The sequence below is a fragment of the Hemiscyllium ocellatum genome, chromosome 44 (assembly GCF_020745735.1).
Source record: "Hemiscyllium ocellatum isolate sHemOce1 chromosome 44, sHemOce1.pat.X.cur, whole genome shotgun sequence".
NCBI lineage: Eukaryota > Metazoa > Chordata > Chondrichthyes > Orectolobiformes > Hemiscylliidae > Hemiscyllium > Hemiscyllium ocellatum.
In genome coordinates, this window is record NC_083444.1 from 5,982,313 (window position 1) to 6,000,550 (window position 18,238).

The following is an 18,238-nucleotide window of genomic DNA, read 5'->3' on the forward strand; positions in this document are numbered from 1 at the left end:
GGGGGGCAACTCACCTCCTGACTGCCCCCACATGCCTCTCCACCTTCCACAGGGCCAAGGGGTTCCACCTCACTTTGGGTGGGCTGGTCAGAGGCTGCGAATCCTGCAGCGAGTAACTCCTGACTTCCCCCCCCCCCCCCCCCCACAAAGCCTGTCCTACCATCGACAAGTCAGGGAGGGTTAGGGAAATACTCCCCCCTTGCCCCTGGATGGGGGGGTGGGGGGGAGCAGCTCCAACAACACTCAAGAAGCTCAACACCATCCAGGGACAAAGCAGCCCCCTGCTTGATTGGGAGCACGTCCCCAAACATTCCCCCCGACACTCAGTCACAGCAGTGTGTACCATCTGTTCTGCAGAAACTCACCACAGCACCTTCCAAACGCACTTGTAGAACAAAGGCAGCAGGAACATGGGAGTTCCCTTTGAAGCCACACTCCATCTTGACTTGGAAATCTACTTTCCCTTCAGCATGGCTGCAAAAGGCAGAACGGGTTAGCTCTGTTGCTCTATTTCTTTTTCCTCTTTTGTTGGATGTCCGACCCTCCTGTTTATTTTTAACCCCCTCCCCCCACACACTACCACCTAACTGCGGTAGTGCTTATTTTTCCCCCAGCCCCCATGTTGGGTGTGTGCAGGCGTGAGACACAAGGTGCACGAATCTTTATCCAGTTTCCACCACCAGGAAGAAAGGAAACACCGGAGTGGCCTGTGACAAGCAGTGCCCTTCTCAGGGGCAGCTCTGTTGGTTTGCAGGACAGGTGTATGAAGAGAGATTGGATCATAGAGTCATAAAGATGTACAGCACGGAAACAGACCCTTCAGTCCAACCCGTCTATGCTGACCAGATATCCCAACCCAATCTAGTCCCACCTGCCAGCACCCGGCCCTCTGGAATCTCATTATCTCATTTCTGAAGGCTTCCCATTTTCCAGCCGTCCCTTTACCTACGAACATCTGCCCCCAATCAGCTTTTGAAAGTTCTTGCCTAATACCATCAAAATTGGCCTTTCTCCAATTTAGAACTTCAACTTTTAGATCTGGTCTATCCTTTTCCATCACTATTCTATAACTAATAGAATTATGGTCACTGGCCCCAAAGTGCTCCCCCACTGACACCTCAGTCACCTGCCCTGCCTTATTTCCCAAGAGTAGGTCAGGTTTTGCACCTTCTCTAGTAGGTACATCCACATACTGAATCAGAAAGTTGTCTTGTACACACTTCAGAAATTCCTCTCCATCTAAACCTTTAACACTATGGCAGTCCCAGTCGATGTTTGGAAAGTTAAAATCCCCTACCATAACCATCCTATTATTCTTACAGAAAAAAATCTCGTACAAATTTGTTTTAAACCTGGTAGTAACTGCAAATGATAGCAACGTGCCTTTATTAACACACAGGCCCATTTGTTGTCCAGCCCATGGATGATGCGGTGGCTCAGTGGTTCGCACTGCTACCTCACAGCAACTGTGCAAACAACAGATTGTTTGGGTGCTCCAGTTTCCACCCACAGTCCAGGGATGTGCAGGTTAGGGTCGATTGGCCGTGCTAAATTGTCCCGTAGTGCCCAGGGAGGCGCGGGTTAGGGTGGATTGGCCGTGCTAAATTGTCCCGTAGTGCCCAGGGATACGCAGGTTAGGGTGGATTGGCCATGCTAAATTGTCCCATAGTGCCCAGGGATGCACAGGTTAGGGTGGATTGGCCGTGCTGTATGGTCCCATTGACTGTGCTTCCCTTGTTGTTCTGGGTTTGGACAGATTGCAAGTTTGGGGACATACTTTTCACATCTGCAGCCTAAATGTTTGCCCCTCTTCCCCCCAAACATCAGCCCCGATGGGAACGAGAAAAAATAATGGAAATCATGTGTGTATCACAAGTTTATTGTGACTTAAACATCGCAAGTTACAAGTTAAGAAACAACAGTGGGTTCCACAGTACAGTAACTGTCTAAATTTCACCCACTCTCACGATGGAGGAAGAGTCTGGTGGGATTTAGACCAATGCATTTTGAAATATATTTTTTTAACTGGTTAATGCAAAAAAAATTGAGGGGAAGAAAAATAATTTAGTCGAACAGCTTCACAGTTTCAGTGATTGTCAAACCGTGCGAAAGGAGTCAGTGAGAAGATGCGCCACGTTATGTTAAGGTTCTCGCTGGCTGATTGCGAAGGAGTGAGCTGCTCCGAAACAGAGGGTTCAGGAGTCACCGCAGGAAACAAATTGGTGTCCAAAGTCTGCAGGAAACACGAGCCACGCCGTCAGGAACAGGAGCAGCTCCATCGCTCGCTCTCTCACTGTCACACCTCAACCGCTTCGTGAGGATTATTGTGCCTTTTCACCACAAACACTTTCTGACCAGAGATGGTTGCCATGTATGTGTGCTCTCCGAATACCACTGCAGGTGACAGAGTCCTGTTAGAGTTAGTGCCCAAGTGCTGACCCTACCTTTACAAGGCCTCTCACTCATCCCATTACCACAGGATCCATGGAGAAGATTAGCCCTCCTGCCTTCCCCATCAACCTGTTCTGCCTTCCAACTAGATTGTGGCTAATTTTCCCCTTCCCCGCCAGTTTCCGCACACTATCCCCTTAATCTGCTAATATCTTTACTGTGTGTTAACCAAAATGGGTACCGCACTCGGTAAATAGCAAACTGATCCCACTTTTGCCCACATCATCAGGTCTATAAGATGCTAAAGGCGATTAACAGAGTAGAAGGAAAGAGGATGTTTCCTGAGGTGAGGCAATGTAGAACGAGAGTCGGAGCTTCAGCACACGGGGCAGCTGGTTTAAAACAGAGATGGGGAGGAACTGCTTCTCTCAAAGGGTCACAAATCTGCGGCATTCACTCCCCTGCAGTGCGGTGGATTTTGGGACACTGAGTAACTTTCAGTCGTCGTAGGGATGTACAGCACGGTAACAGACCCTTCGGTCTAACCCGTCCATGCTGACCAGATATCCCAACCCACCTACCAGCATCCGGCCCATATCCCCATAACCCTTCCTATTCATATCCCCATCCAAGTGCCTCTTAAATGTCACAATTGTACCAGCCTCCACTACTTCCTCTGGAAGCTCATTCCATATTCGTACCACCCTCAGTAAAAACATTTCCCTTTAGGTCTCTTTTATATCTTTCCCCTCTCACCCTAAACCTATGCCCTCTAGTTCTGGACTCCCCAACCCCAGGGAAAAGACTTTGCCTCTTTACCCTATCAATGCCCCTCATAATTTTGTAAACCTCTATAAGGTCACCCCTCAGCCTCCAACACTCCAGGGAAAACAGCCCCAGCCTGTTCAGCCCCTCCCTGTAGCTCAAACCCTCCAACCCTGGCAACATCCTTGTAAATCTTTTTGAACCCTTTCAAGTTTCATAACATCTTTCCGATAGGAAGGAGACCAGAATTGCACACAATATTCCAACAGTGGCCTAACCAATGTCCTGTACAGCTGCAACATGACCTCCCAACTCCTGTACTCAATACTCTGACCAATAAAGGAAAGCATACCAAACGCCTTCTTCACTATCCTATCTACCTGCGACTCCACTTTCAAGGAGCTATGAACCTGCACTCCAAGGTCTCTTTGTTCAGCAACACTCCCTAGGATCTTACCATTAAGTGTATAAGTCCTGCTAAGATTTGCTTTCCCAAAATGCAGCACCTCACATTTATCTGAATTAAACTCCATCTGCCACTTCTCAGCCCATTGGCCCATCTGGTCCAGATCCTGTTGTAATCGGAGGTAATCCTCTTCGTTGTCCACTACACCTCCAATTTTGGTGTCATCTGCGAACTTACTAACTGTACCTCTTATGCTCGCATCCAAATCATTTATGTAAATGACAAAAAGTAGAGGGCCCAGCACCGATCCTTGTGGCACTCCACTGGTCACAGGCCTCCAGTCTGAAAAACAACCCTCCACCACCATCCTGTCTTCTACCTTTGAGCCAGTTCTGTATCCAAATGGCTAGTTCTCTCTGTATTCCGTGAGATCTAACTTTGCTAATCAGTCTCCCATGGGGAACCTTGTCGAATGCCTTATTGAAGTGATGGCTATTTAATTTGGAAACAAGTTGAAAAGTAGTGGACAGGCAGGAACATGGTGTGGAGGCCGAGGTGTGTGTACAAAATGTTACAGCAGGTTTGAGGGGCCACTCCCGCTGCTTAGCACAGGAGAAATGGTGACCCAACGATGTGGTTAACAGGAGCGGATTCTCTACCCAGATCCCACTGCAGTGATAACATGGGTTAAATCACCATTGACATTCCCCATTCAGCGTCACATCCTTCTAAGTCTGATTCACCCGTTAATTAGTTGGTAAACTTGTCTCCATGGAGGGGCGGAGGCTGAGGGGTGACCTTATAGAGGTCTATTAAAACCGTGAGGGGTGTGGATGGGGTGTATAGATGAGCTCTCTTCCCCAGGATAGGGGAATCCAAACATAGATGGTGGAGGGGGAATGATATTAAAGGGATTAAGGGGTACCTTTTTCACAGAGGGTGGTACATGTATGGAATGAGCTGCCAGAGGAAGTGGTGGAGGCTGGTACAATTACAACATTTAAAAGGCATCTGGATGGGGATATGAACAGGAAGGGGTTGGAGGGATATGGGCCGGGTGCTGGCAGGTGGGACTAGGTTATGTTTGGATATCTGGGCGGCATGGACGGGTTGGACTGAAGGGTCTATTTCCTCTCCATCCCAACATAAACATTTAATGTTCTTTGCTTCATCGGTACTACGGTTGATTTTCCTCACTTTCTTATTCACCGCACTGCGCACCCTTTTAAAGGCACATAACCAGTTCTCTAAGCCAACACCAGATGGCGCCCAGGGATGTGCAGGTTAGGGTGGATTGGCCGTGCTAAATTGTCCCATAGTGCCCAGGGATGTGCAGGTTAGGGTGGATTGGCCGTGCTAAATTGTCCCATAGTGCCCAGGGATGTGCAGGTTAGGGTGGATTGGCCGTGCTAAATTGTCCCATAGTGCCCAGGGATGTGCAGGTTAGGGTGGATTGGCCGTGCTAAACTGTCCCATAGTGCCCAGGGATGTGCAGGTTAGGGTGGATTGGCCGTGCTAAACTGTCCCATAGTGCCCAGGGATGTGCAGGTTAGGGTGGATTGGCCGTGGTGAATTGTCCCATAGTGCCCAAGGATGTGCAGGTTAGGGTGGATTGGCCGTGGTGAATTGTCCCATAGTGCCCAAGGATGTGCAGGTTAGGGTGGATTGGCCGTGCTAAATTGTCCCATAGTGCCCAAGGATGTGCAGGTTAGGGTGGATTGGCCGTGGTGAATTGTCCCATAGTGCCCAAGGATGTGCAGGTTAGGGTGGATTGGCCGTGGTGAATGTGAGGTTCCAGGCCTTGGGTGGCTCTAGGTGGGGTACCGTTCAGAGGGTTGACATGTCCTCAAATGGACCCAATGTCCTGTTTCCACACGGTCGGAGACACTATGAATGGGAAATCCTGTCTCTCTCCTGCTCGCCCCTCTCCCCAAATTTAAAAAAAAAAATGAGCAGATTCTCAGGTCTGACTGCAAACTTCAGAGCGGACAGGGCTAGATGTTCTCTGCGTTGGGGAAGGGTTGACTGGCCAAGGTGGGTAGATGGAGCTAGGGTGCAGAGATTGGCTGTGATCTCCCCGAATGGCAGGTCAGGGCTGAGTGACCTTCCCCATCTTTCCCCTCCCTGTCCCCATTAACAAAACAAAAAAAAAAGTGAAGGGGAGCTGAAATCCCACACTGACCGAGGAGAGCTGCCCATGTGGATATCTTATTACTGTTCCACAGTGTTCTGGCCGTCATCCTCAGTCAGAGGGTAGTTTCATGCACAGGAGCACGCCACTGCTTCCTGTTCCCCTCTCGGCTTTCAGTCCCACCCTGAGGGACAGCGCAGCACGCTAACGTACCGGACATTCTCTTGAAGAACGGTTCGCTGCTGCCGTTCATGCAGAGTTTGACAGCCGTCTGCATCATGCGCATGATCACTCCAGCAGCGTGTTCATCGTTCTCCATCTCACCTGCCGACTGAACCCAAACACACACCTGTCAGAGAGCAACGCCCCTTCGCTAACACTGCTGCTGCGCCCAGCTCACACCTCGGCAGCCAAGAGGCTGGAGCCTGGCTTCAATCAGCGCCATACACCAGGCTGCAAGTCAATGGGCAGCCCTTCGGAAACAGCCCTTCCCTTGCTGGCTAGCTCCCCCTCCTTCCCAACGCGCCCCCCTCCCCAATCCCCTTGCTGGGTGACTGTCTATTGGCTCTGAAGGTTCTATAGCTCCCACCTCACACAGCAACGCTCCAAGTTTCAGGATAAAGTTCCCAAAGGCAACACGATGTCGCCCTGTCGGAGGGTCAGCGCCGAGGGGGGCGCCGCACCGTCGGAGGGTCATAGCCGAGGGGGGCACCGCACCGTCGGAGGGTCAGCACCGAGGGGGCACCGCACCGTCGGAGGGTCAGCACCGAGGGGGCACCGCACCGAAGGGTCAGTGCTGAGGGGTCGCCACACCATCGGAGGGAAAGCGCCGCCCTGTCGGAGGATCAGCACCGAGAGGGTGCCGCACCGCCGGAGGGCCAGCGCCGGGGAAGCACTACCCTATCGGAGGGGGCGCACCTGTCTGCTCCATTTCGATGGCCCTTCCTGGTTGACAGAGAGATGTCGAGTTGATGCCTCAGCTATCCTGCCATTCCTCACACACACCTTCTCCTGAGCTCCAGCCAGCTCCGACCCATACCCTAAACCTCTCCCCCTCCAGCAGCAGCCCTCAAACTCCGAGGGGAGTTCCCTCCCCTTTGTTCTCTGATCACACCGTGGCCCCCCCGCCGCCCTGAGTCAGACTCACAGACAGGACTCCATCTTCACTGATGACAAGGTAACCCAGCTGGTCTGGAATCCTCTCCAGGCCTTGAGTTAAAGTCGAAGCCTGGTTACAACAAGGAGAGACAACGTACAGTTACAGCAGCAGCAGTAACGAGGAACAGCATAGAGGCTTGGGTCCTCAGCAACTTCCAATCAAACGAGCTTTAGATTAGATTCAATTACTTACAGTGTGGAAACAGGCCCTTCAGCCCAACAAGTCCACACCGACCCGCCGCAGCGCAACCCACCCATACCCCTACCTTTACCCCTTACCTAACACTACGGGCAATTTAGCATGGCCAATTCACCTGACCCGCACATCTTTGTGACTGTGGGAGGAACCCGGAGGAAACCCACACAGACACGGGGAGAACGTGCAAACTCCATACAGTCAGTCGTCTGAGTCAGGAATTGAACCTGGGTCTCAGGCACTGTGAGGCAGCAGTGCTAACCGCTGTGCCAACGTGCCGCTAGTACTCAGAGGAGGAGAGTGAAAACTTTATGAGTTGGCATTAACATACAAAGGTACCTCAGTGCACATTCTTCAGTCTAAATTTTCAGGAAAAATAAATTAGGAAAATAAAGACGTGCAGCATTGCAGTTTGTTGGAATAAATTAGAAACAAAAAGCTTGTATGAATAGTGGACATTAAGAAAGGTGATGACATTACTGGGGTGCCGAATGGAAAACAAAATGACAAAGGCTGATCCCAGGCTGTGCAGTAAACACACACACAGACATTCCAGACCATTCAGCCCACTGACTGAATCAGTGTTTCTGCTCCCCATTAGCCTCGGCCCACCTCCTCTCTCTTTCACTTGGGAGGAAAGTTGTTCACGGGACGTGGGTATAGCTGGCTGGACCAGCAGCTGTTACTCACCCCTCCCTGTCCTGGAGGAGGTTTGGCGGGGGGGGGGGGGGAGACACCGCGGTGTAGGGAAACTGTTCCAGAATCCGGTCCCAGTGACACTGAAGGGACGGCCGATATATTCCCACTTCAGGATGGGGAAGGGGAGTGTGCCCACGTACCTGCTGCCCTTGTCCCTCTAAGGTTTTAGAGGCTGGAGCTCTTTCAAAATCATTTGAATTTAAAAAAACAAACTAAAAGGGTGTCAGCCCGTGCAAGGGATCAAAGAGTCAAACTTTAAACCAACAACAAAACGGAGGTTGAAGTGTCATTTTGATAATGCCCAGAAGCCCCTGCGGTGCCCACACACGTGCCCCAAACACTGCACACTCCCTCCCAAGGTCTGCCAGGCACAGACCCCAATAGTGAGCAGTCAGGCTAAACTGTCCTGCCAACCTCCCAGTGTCCAAGCTCCAGCTTACACCCAGACCTGGGATCAGCTCTGCCGACTGGCCTGCCCTCCTGCTCTCTCTCTCCATCTCCCACACTCACCCAGATTCCCACCCTGACCTTTCCCAAAGACAAGCAGCTGAAACAGAGAAGCTCTCATCCCCCTCCCTGACACCTGGACCAACCATAACGTATTGACCCTCTACTATCTTAGATCATTCCAGCGCAGTACAGACCCTTCGGCCCTCTACGTTGTGCCGACCTGTGGAACCAATCTGAAACCCATCTAACCTACACTATTCCATTCCCGTCCATATATCTATCCAAAGTCCATTTAAACACCCTTCAAGTTGGTGAGTCTATGACAATTGCAGGCAGTGCATCCCATGGCCCTTCTACTCTCTGAGGAAAGAAACTACCCCTGACATCTGTCCTTTATCTATCACACCTCAATTTAAAGTTATGTCCCCATCTGGGGAAAAAGGCTCTCCCTGTCCACCCTATCTAACCCTCTGATTATCTTGTATGTCTCTATTAAGTCGCCTCTCAACCTCCTTCTCTCTAACGAGAACAGCCTCAAGTCCCTCAGCCTTTCCTTGTAAGACCTTCCTTCCATACCAGGCAACATCCTGGTAAATCTCCTCTGCACCCTTTCCAAAGCTTCCACATCCTTCCTATAATGCGGTGACCAGAACTGTACACAACACTCCAAGTGCCTCCGCACCAGAGTTTTGTACAGCTGCAGCATAACCTCCTGGTTCCGAAACTCAATCTCTCTACCAATAAAAACTAACACACCATATACCTTCTTAACAACCCTGTCAACCTGAATGGCAACTTTCAGGGATCTACCAGGACACCAAGATCTCTCTGCTCATCTACACTACCAAGAACCTTACCATTAGCCCAGTACTCTATATTCCGGTTACTCCGACCAAAGGGAATCACCTCACACTTTTCCCCATTAAACTCCATTTGCCATCTCTCAGCCCAGCTCTGCAGCTTATCCATGTCCCTCTGGAACCAGCAAAATTCTTCAGCACTATTCACAACTCCACCGATCTTAGTGTCGTCTGCAAATTTACTAACCCACCCTTCTACGCCCTCATCCAGGTCATTTAGTAACTGAACTCCAGGATGAATATTTCCCATCAACCACCACCCTCTGTCATCTTTCAGCTAACCAATTCCTGATCCAAACTGCTAAATCACCCTCAATCCCATGCCTCTGTATTTTGTGCAATAGCGTACCATGGGGAACCTTATCATATACACCACATCAACCGCTTTACCCTCATCCACCTGTTTAGCTACCTTCTCAAAGAACTCAATAAGGTTTGTGAGGCACGACCCTTCACAAAACTGCATTGACTATCCCTAATCAACTTATTCCTCTCTAAATGATTATAAATCCTATCTTTTCCAACACTTTACCCACAACCGAAGTGAGACTCACTGGTCTATAATTACCCGGGTTGTCTCTACTCCCCTTCTTGAACAGGGGAACCACATTTGCTATCCTCCAGTCTTCTGGCACTACTCCTGTAGACAATGATGACATAAAGATCAAAGCCAAAGGCTCTGCAATCTCCTCCCTGGCTTCCCAGAGAATCCTAGGATAAATCCCATCCAGCCCAGAGGACTTATCTATTTTCACACTTTCCAGAATTGCTAACACTTCCTCCTCCTGCACCTCAATCCCATCTAGTCTAGTCGCCTGTATCTCAGCATTCTCCTCGACCACATTGGCTTTTTCTAGTGTGAATAATGATGAAAAGTATTCATTTAGCTCTTCCCCTACCTCCTCTGACTCCACGCACAACTTCCCACTACTATCCTTGATTGGCCCCAATCTTACTTTAATGATTTTTCTTATTCCTGACTTACCTATAGAAAGCTTCAGGGTTTTCCTTGATCCGATCTGCCAACAACTTCTCACGTCTCCTCCTGGCTCTTCTTAGCTCTCTCTCTTTAGGTCTTTCCTGGCTAACTTGCAACTCTCAATCGCCCTAACTGAGCCATCACATCTCATCCTAACATAAACCTTCTTCCTCTTGACAAGACATTCAACTTCCTTAGTAAACCACAGCTCTCTTGATTGACTACTTCCTCCCTGCCTGACAGATACATACTTATCGAGGACACCCAATAGCTGTTCCTTGAATAAGCTCCACTTTCAATTCTGTCCATCCCCTGCAGTTTCCTTCCCCATCCTATGCATCCTAAATCTTGCCTAATTGCATCTTAATTGCCTTTCGCCCAGTTATAACACTTGCTCTGTGGTATATACCTATCCCTTTCCATCGCTGAAGTAAACGTAACCGATTTGTGGTCACAATCACCAAAGTGCTCACCTACCTCCAAATCTAACACCGGGTCAGATACATTACGCAGTACCAAATCCAATATGGCATCACCCCTTGTCAGCCTGTCTACATACTGTGTCTGAAATCCCTCCTGCACACGTTGGACAAAAACTGACCCGTTTAAAGTATATGAACTATAATATTTCCAGTCGAGAGTGTAGTGTTGAAAAAACACAGCAGATCAGGCAGCATCCGAGGAGCTGGAGAATCGACGTTTCGAACATAAGCCCTTCATCAGAAAGGGCTCTCTTGCTCCTATCCAGAATCATCTTTGCTATCCTTTCCTCTGGAACGAGTCGGAGGCCTATAGAAAACTCCCAACAGGGTGACCTCTCCTCTCCTGTTTCTAATCTCAGCCCATACTGCCTCAGTAGACGAGTCCTCAAATGCCCTTTCTGCCACTGTAATACTGTCCTTGACTAACAATGCCACACCTACCCCATTTTACCATCTTCTCTGTTCTTTCTTAAACATCTAAATCCAGGAATCTGCAACAACCATTCCTGTACCTGCTCTATCCATGTCTCCGAAATGGCCACAACATCGAAGTCCCAGGTGCCAACCCATGCTGCAAGCTCACCCACCTTATTTTGGGTGCTCCTGGCATTGAAGTAGACACACTTCAAACCTACTTCTTGCTTGCCGGTGCCATCTTGCAACCTTGAAACCTTAGTTCTGACCTCACTACGCTCAATCTCCTGTCTACCCAAACTACAATTTCGGTTCTCATCCCCCCCACCTCCCGCAGAATTAGTTTAAACCCACCCAAGCAGCATTAGCAAATTTCTCCCCCCCTCAGGACACTGGTAGCCCTCTGGTTCAGGTGAAGACCGTCCCGTTTGTGCAGGTCCCACTTACCCCAGAAAGAACCAGCAATTAAAATCCAACCAGTTCAGAGGGTGGGGGATCCTTGGAATGGTCTCCCCAAGAATGCCGTGGAGGCTCAACCACCAAGTGTGTTCAACAAATTTATAGACGGTGAAGATTTCAAGGTATAACGGGCACAGCTTTGGTCTCCTTACTTGAGAAAGGATGTACTGGCACTGGGGGGAGTTCACTAGGTCGATTCTAGAATGGAGAAGGTTGGCTTTTGAGGAGGTATTGAGGAGATTGGGACTATACTCATTGAAACTTAGAAGAGTGAGGTGGGTGGGGGGGGAAATCTTATAGAAACATATAAAGTTACTGCATGAAGAGAAGAAAGGAACAGGAGGGGCAGGCCATTCGGCCCTTCAAGCCTGGATTCCTGAAGCAAGATGGCAACGGGTATGGTCAGCTCCTGAGTGCAGATCTAAGTTTCCTATTCAAAGTTTGGAAGAAGATTTGTAGCTCGGGTGCTCGTTGTTGTGGTTCTGTTCGCCGAGCTGGGAGTTTTTGTTGCAAACATTTTGTCCCTTTTCTAGGTGACATCCTCAGTGCTTGGGAGCCTCCTGTGAAGCACTTCTGTGACGTTTCCTTCGGCATTTATAGTGGCCACTATAAATGCCGAAGGAAACATGACAGAAGTGCTTCACAGGAGGCTCCCAAGCACTGAGAATGTCACCTAGAAAGGGGACGAAACATTTGCAACAAAAACTCCCAGCTCGGCGAACAGAACCACAACAATAAGTTTCCTATTTCCTACAATCATTCAACACTCTAAAAACTTAAGAGCATACTTTTAAAAATTACTAATAACTCTTGTTTTACCCACCTTGTGCCTGTACCTGTGTTTTTGTTTTTGCTGCTGTTTACTTATCTATGCTATTTAACTCTGTGATCTGCCTGTAACTGCTCGCAAGACAAAGCTTTTCACTCTGCCTCGATACACATGACAATAATCTGGATTAGTGGTGCTGGAAGAGCACAGCAGTTCAGGCAGCATCCAACAAGCAGCGAAATCGACGTTTCGGGTAAAAGCCCTTCATCAGGAATAAAGGCAGAGAGCCTGAAGCGTGGAGAGATAAGCTAGAGGAGGGTGGGGGTGGGGAGAAAGTAGCACAGAGTACAATGGGTGAGTGGGGGAGGGGATAGGTCAGGGAGGAGAGGGTGGAGTGGATAGGTGGAAAAGGAGATAGGCAGGTAGGACAAGTCATGGGGACGGTGCTGAGCTGGAAGTTTGGAACTAGGGTGAGGTGGGGGAAGAGGAAATGAGGAAACTGTTGAAGTCCACATTGATGCCCTGGGGTTGAAGTGTTCCGAGGCGGAAGATGAGGCGTTCTTCCTCCAGGCGTCTGGTGGTAAGGGAGCGGCGGTGAAGGAGGCCCAGGACCTCCATGTCCTCGGCAGAGTGGGAGGGGGAGGTGAAAATGTTGGGCCACGGGGCGGTGTGGTTGATTGGTGCGGGTGTCCCGGAGATGTTCCCTAAAGCGCTCTGCTAGGAGGCGCCCAGTCTCCCCAATGTAGAGGAGACCGCATCGGGAATAACAGATACAATAAATGATATTAGTGGATGTGCAGGTAAAGCTTTGATGGATGTGGAAGGTTCCTTTAGGCCTTGGATAGAGGTGAGGGAGGAGGTGTGGGCACAGGTTTTACAGTTCCTGCAGTGGCAGGGGAAGGTGCCAGGATGGGAGGGTGGGTTGTAGGGGGGCGTGGACCTGAGCAGGTAAATAAATTCAATTCAATTCAATTTGGTGCCAAGAATACACCATTTTGCACACGAATCTCCAAGGCAGGACCCATCTCCAGATCTGGATTGGAGATACCCCTTTTCTTTTCAGATCCCTCCCCTTGCAAAAGATTGACCCCCCCCTTCCCCCACTCAAAATCCCCAAAGCAACAGCAGATTGGTGCAAGCTAATGTTAGCAAGAATTAGTGCATTTAGCGCAATGCAAACGATTGGGGGTGGTGCAAATAAATAATTGCAATGTTTGGATTGAAGCCCACTCGGTTTTTGTTGTGGCCAGAACCTGTTCCAACTTTAAACAAGGAATGGCCAATGGCCGTGACCTATGACCTCCCGGGGTTGGCCAACCCCGGGAAAAGGGGGAAGGAGGGGGAGGGGAGGTTAACGGCTTTCGGAAAGCGGCTGCCCCCGGACAAGGTGAACACCCCGAGTCGTGTCAGGGTGGGTTAACTCCCCACACTCCCCACACCCCCCCACCCCGGGCTCGTACTCACCATCAACACGGAGCCCAGACACCGCTTCACCTTCCGCCCATCCGTCGCCGACGGCCCGCGTCACATGACGCTCGCATCCCGCCCTCCGCCGCGTTCTGATTCGTTCGACCCGAGCGTCGCCGATTTCCGATTGGCCCGTCGATCCGTCCGTCAAGCCCCGCCATTGGGAGGCCGGGACCAGTCTGAACGCGGCGATTGGACAGAAACCGGCGTGTCATTTATTTTTGATTGGTCTGAATGATCGTCCATCATCACGCAGTTGGCACTCGCCTCGGGTCCACCCCCTTCTTCAAAGGCGATTGGATACTACCGAGCGACCCTACCTCCTGTTTGATCAATACAGCCGTCCATCATCCGTCAAACGTCACCCGTCCATTACGTCACTGGTGGTTGAACGATTGGGCACACCTCTACGTTTCTATTGGTTCTAGGAGCTGGCAATCAGCTCATCGCGCAGCACCATGCCCCTTTTGTGTATCACATGACATTCAGCCCCGAACGTCCACTTCACTGATTGGATGATACTTGTCCCTCTTCCCGCCCACCGCTCGCGCGCGCCGATCACTCACCGACCGAGGGCCCGCCTTCCTGCTCACCAACCGTCGGTCTCGCGGGGCCCGGCCCCACCTTCCTCCCAGCCGATTGGCGGGATGAGCGCACCTGATATCCGATTGGCCGAAGTGGAAGTCACCCCGCCTGCTTCGTTCACCGATTGGCCGATGCCAAAGGACCCGCTCCACTCCGGTTGGACCGTCCCGCCGTCAATCATCCCGTCCCCCGCGCGGAGGCTGTCCGCTTGATGTGGGAAGGGAGGATTCCTCAGTCTCTCACATCACACCCTAACATTTATTTTCGGCGGTAAGTTTTGTTTTTACGAAGTCAGACCGTTTAAGACTTTAAATTCCTCTTTCCTGAAAAGACAACGATCGCGCTCAATACTTTAGAAACGTTTGCCAACCGACTCCTTCCCAGCGATGTAAATATATCTGAGGATTCCATTTACCAGAGAGAGATCCGTTGAGGATCTCAGTGTCAGGGGAATAAATAAAACTCGTCTTTTATTCCTAGTTACTGTGTCCGTGTACGGAAGTGTGAAATTTCTCACCTCTTCCCATGCGCACCCCTGTAGGGCGGAATGGTCGCGCCCCTTCTCCGTAGAAGCTCAGCTGGGCTGTGCCATCTTGCCCCTTGGGGCGGGGGCACGCCCGCGAAGTCCTGGCGATGTGTGTGAGAGAAGCTGTTCCTCGATCCCCCTAAAAGAGAGTGGTAGAGCCCAAAGTACGTGCGAGGGCCATTGGCGGTAAATGGGACTGGACCACCTGCCGTGGGGAAGGCGGGGGGAGAGGGGATGAGATGGATGGTGATGTGACTGATGTCCAAGACCAACCAGAATGGATGCCCATTGTTAGACCTGGACCTTGGGAATGAGCTGAGCCGAACCAAACCGAATCAGGTACCAGTCGGGAAACATTTAAGGGACAGTCCACACAGAGAACTATCAGCTGGATAGTTCTAATAGAAGACTTAAATTACCCACATGTACTCATTGAATCCCTGATTTGGACTTTCGCACACTCACAACCCCCACCCCAGACACACACACACACACAAAACCCCACCCCACACACACACACACACACACACACACACACAACCCCCACCCCCGACAGACACACACACTCACAACCCCATCCCAGACAAAGACACACACACACACACACACTCACAACCCCCACCCCAGACACACACACACTCACAACCCCCACCCCACACACACACACAACCCCCACCCCACACACACACACAACCCCCACCCCACACACACACACACAACCCCCACCCCACACACACACACACAACCCCCACCCCACACACACACCCCAGACACACACACACACACACACAAACAACCCCCACCCCAGACACACACACACACACACACAAACAACCCCCACCCCAGACACACACACACACAAACAACCCCCACACCCAACAGACACACACACACTCACAACCCCCACCCGACACACACACACTCACAACCCCCACCCCAGACACACACACACACACACTTTCTCACACTCACAAACCCCACCCCAGACAGACAGACAGACACACACATACTTTCTCACACTAACAACTCCTGCCCCACACAGACACACACACTCACAATCCCCAGCCCAGATAGACAGACACACACAGACAGACAAAGACCCACATGCACACATATATTTTGTGGGGTGAATTTTTATTGCAGAGTTACATTGCACTTTGCTCAAACACTGCATACATTCATGTAGAACTCTGAGCTCAAAAACTGCATGAATTTATGTAAAACTCTGTTATCTCACTTTTTAGATTAGAATCAATCTAAACGCCATGGCATAGACAGGGAACACAGGGGCCTAACACCTTCAACATATTGTCTAGCTATCACCATTATTAACAGCTAACCCGAGAATGCAACTTTAAAAAGAAGGGTTTTGTGATTTACACATGAAAGAAGTGGAACTATCATTGTATTCTAACAGATGAAAGGCTTAACAGACAATCAATTTTTCAACATATAATTTCAGTTACATCACACTGTAAATGTTTGCTGTAAATTCTGTTATGATCGAGCCCTCCACATCACCTGTTGAAGGAGCGTCGCTCCGAAAGCTAGTGTGCTTCCAATTAAACCTGTTGGACTATAACCTGGTCTTGTGTGATTTTTAACTTTATCATTGAATCCCTACAGTGTGCAAACAGGCCATTTGGCCCAACTCTCCAAAGGGTATCCCACTCAGACCCATTCCTCTAACCCTATTACTCAACATTTTCCCCAATCTGTGTCAAGATTAGATTTTACAAAGTTAAAAATCGCACAACACCAGGTTATAGTCCAATTAAACCTGTTGGACTATAACCAGGTGTTGTGTGATTTTTAACGTTGTACACCCTAGTCCAACACCGGCATCTCCAAATTAAGATTAGAGTGGTGTTGGAGAAGCACAGCAGGTCAGGCAGCATCTGAGGAGCAGGAAAATGGATGTTTCGGGCAAAAGCCCTTCATCAGATGAGCCACGTGACCTCTGTCCACACTAGGGATTCTATCATTCAACATAAATGGAAACTTTACGTGGATGTGAGGGGCAAGTGTTTGTGGATTAAGTGTGCTGGAGAACTGGTCTGGAGGTTTTTAGTTGTGAGGAGAGGCTAGATAATCCCAGATTGTTTTCACTAGAAAAATGGAGGCTGAGATAGTGACCTGACAGAGGTTTCCAAAATTATGAGAGGTGTAGATGGGGTGGATGGTCAGAGGCTTTTCCCTGGGGGGAAAAGTCAACTGCAAGAAGACACAGATTCAAGGTGAGAGGGGGAAAATATTTCACACAGGGGTTGATGGGTGCCTGGAACACAGTGCCAGTGGAGGTTGCAGAACCAGGCATGTTAGCACCATTTAAGGCATGTCTTGATTAACAGATGAATGGGAAGTGATCAGAGGGATAGAAACCGCCAATGGGCAATAAGTAGCAGGTCTAAATATGGATTAGGAATCAGCACAGGCTAGGTGGGCCGAAGGGCCTGTTCCTGTTCTCCATTGTATTATTGTATAATTATCAAACCTCATTAAGGCATAAGAAAGTGACATACACAGGTTTTAATTACAGGCAATTGGAAAGTGTTTTCTGATAATTTCTTTCCTGAACTTAGAGCTGAATGTGTTCTCCTCACCCCGAGCTAGAAAGGGTTTGGTTCAAGTCCCACCAGAGACTATTGGTAAATCAGTGCGTGACACTGTTAGTCACCTGCTCTGAAAGTTGAGAAATGATTAATATGTGGGAACAATCTGTCAAATTTTACCACTCGTGATTATTGTTTTGTGTGATGAGGAGTCTGACTCTGATTTTCATACATTGTGATGCCATGGAAAATGCCACGTCCAACATGTTCCAGTACTGCAGCAACACAGGCACATACCAAACGATGCGCTAAATTGCTCAGCTTTGTCCTGTCAAGCCGGTCAAATCCAAGCCAGTCTATGACTGCCATATCTTCAGCAGGTGACAGAAAGAGTCACCAGAAGGTGCTATCGACTGGCCCTTAACCAATAGTCTGCCCACAATGCTCAGTTTGAACTTCATCAGGCTTCATTATAGCTCCAGTCAAATTGTAGGCACAAGTTGAATTACAGAGATGAGTTAACACCAATGTGATATTGACAATTGTTATTGAAACTGAAGTTATTGTGGATTGCTCTCCACTAGCGGTAGTCATTACCAGACACAATTGTGTCTGCACTGTAGGAATTTTATGATTCTATAATTCCAAAACATTGAATGTTTTCATAAAGGAAGTGGATTGTAGTTCTTAGGGCTAAAGGGATCAAAGGGTATGGGGTGGGAGGAGTGGGGAATTGAGAGCAGGGCCCTGAGCTAGGTGATTAATCATGATCATCTTGAATGGCGGAGCAGACTTGAAGGGCCGAATGGCCTGCTCTTATTTGCTATGTTTCTAATATTGGTTTCAGGCCCAAGACTTTTCTGCAGGTGGTTGTTTGAGCAGCCTCCCAGAGAGTTTCATTTGCAGTCCCTTTGTTAATGAAATAGTTCACACCTGCATGCATTCCTCA

General features: G+C 49.5%; 1 protein-coding gene across 1 annotated transcript; it reads right to left on the reverse strand.

Annotated features, from left to right (window-relative positions):
• Nucleotides 1–1,863: 1,863 nt before the first annotated feature.
• Nucleotides 1,864–13,728, reverse strand: lamtor4 (late endosomal/lysosomal adaptor, MAPK and MTOR activator 4). The gene is made up of 4 exons (XM_060854628.1): nt 13,624–13,728; nt 6,841–6,921; nt 5,907–6,024; nt 1,864–2,394 (listed from the first exon to the last, which is right to left on the reverse strand). Exons 1-4 carry the CDS (start codon nt 13,624–13,626, stop codon nt 2,297–2,299), a joined length of 300 nt encoding a protein of 99 aa, XP_060710611.1. The 5' UTR covers nt 13,627–13,728; the 3' UTR covers nt 1,864–2,296.
• Nucleotides 13,729–18,238: the final 4,510 nt, after the last annotated feature.

Excerpts from the sequence above, each read along its gene's own strand:
- lamtor4 (XM_060854628.1), bottom strand. Across the intron at positions 6,025-6,840 it reads GTGAAGATGGAGTCCTGTCT|TCGGCAGGTGAGATGGAGAA; the intron begins GTGAGTCTGACT and ends GTTTGGGTTCAG. Across the intron at positions 2,395-5,906 it reads GTTCTTCAAGAGAATGTCCG|TGGTATTCGGAGAGCACACA; the intron begins GTACGTTAGCGT and ends TGTCACCTGCAG.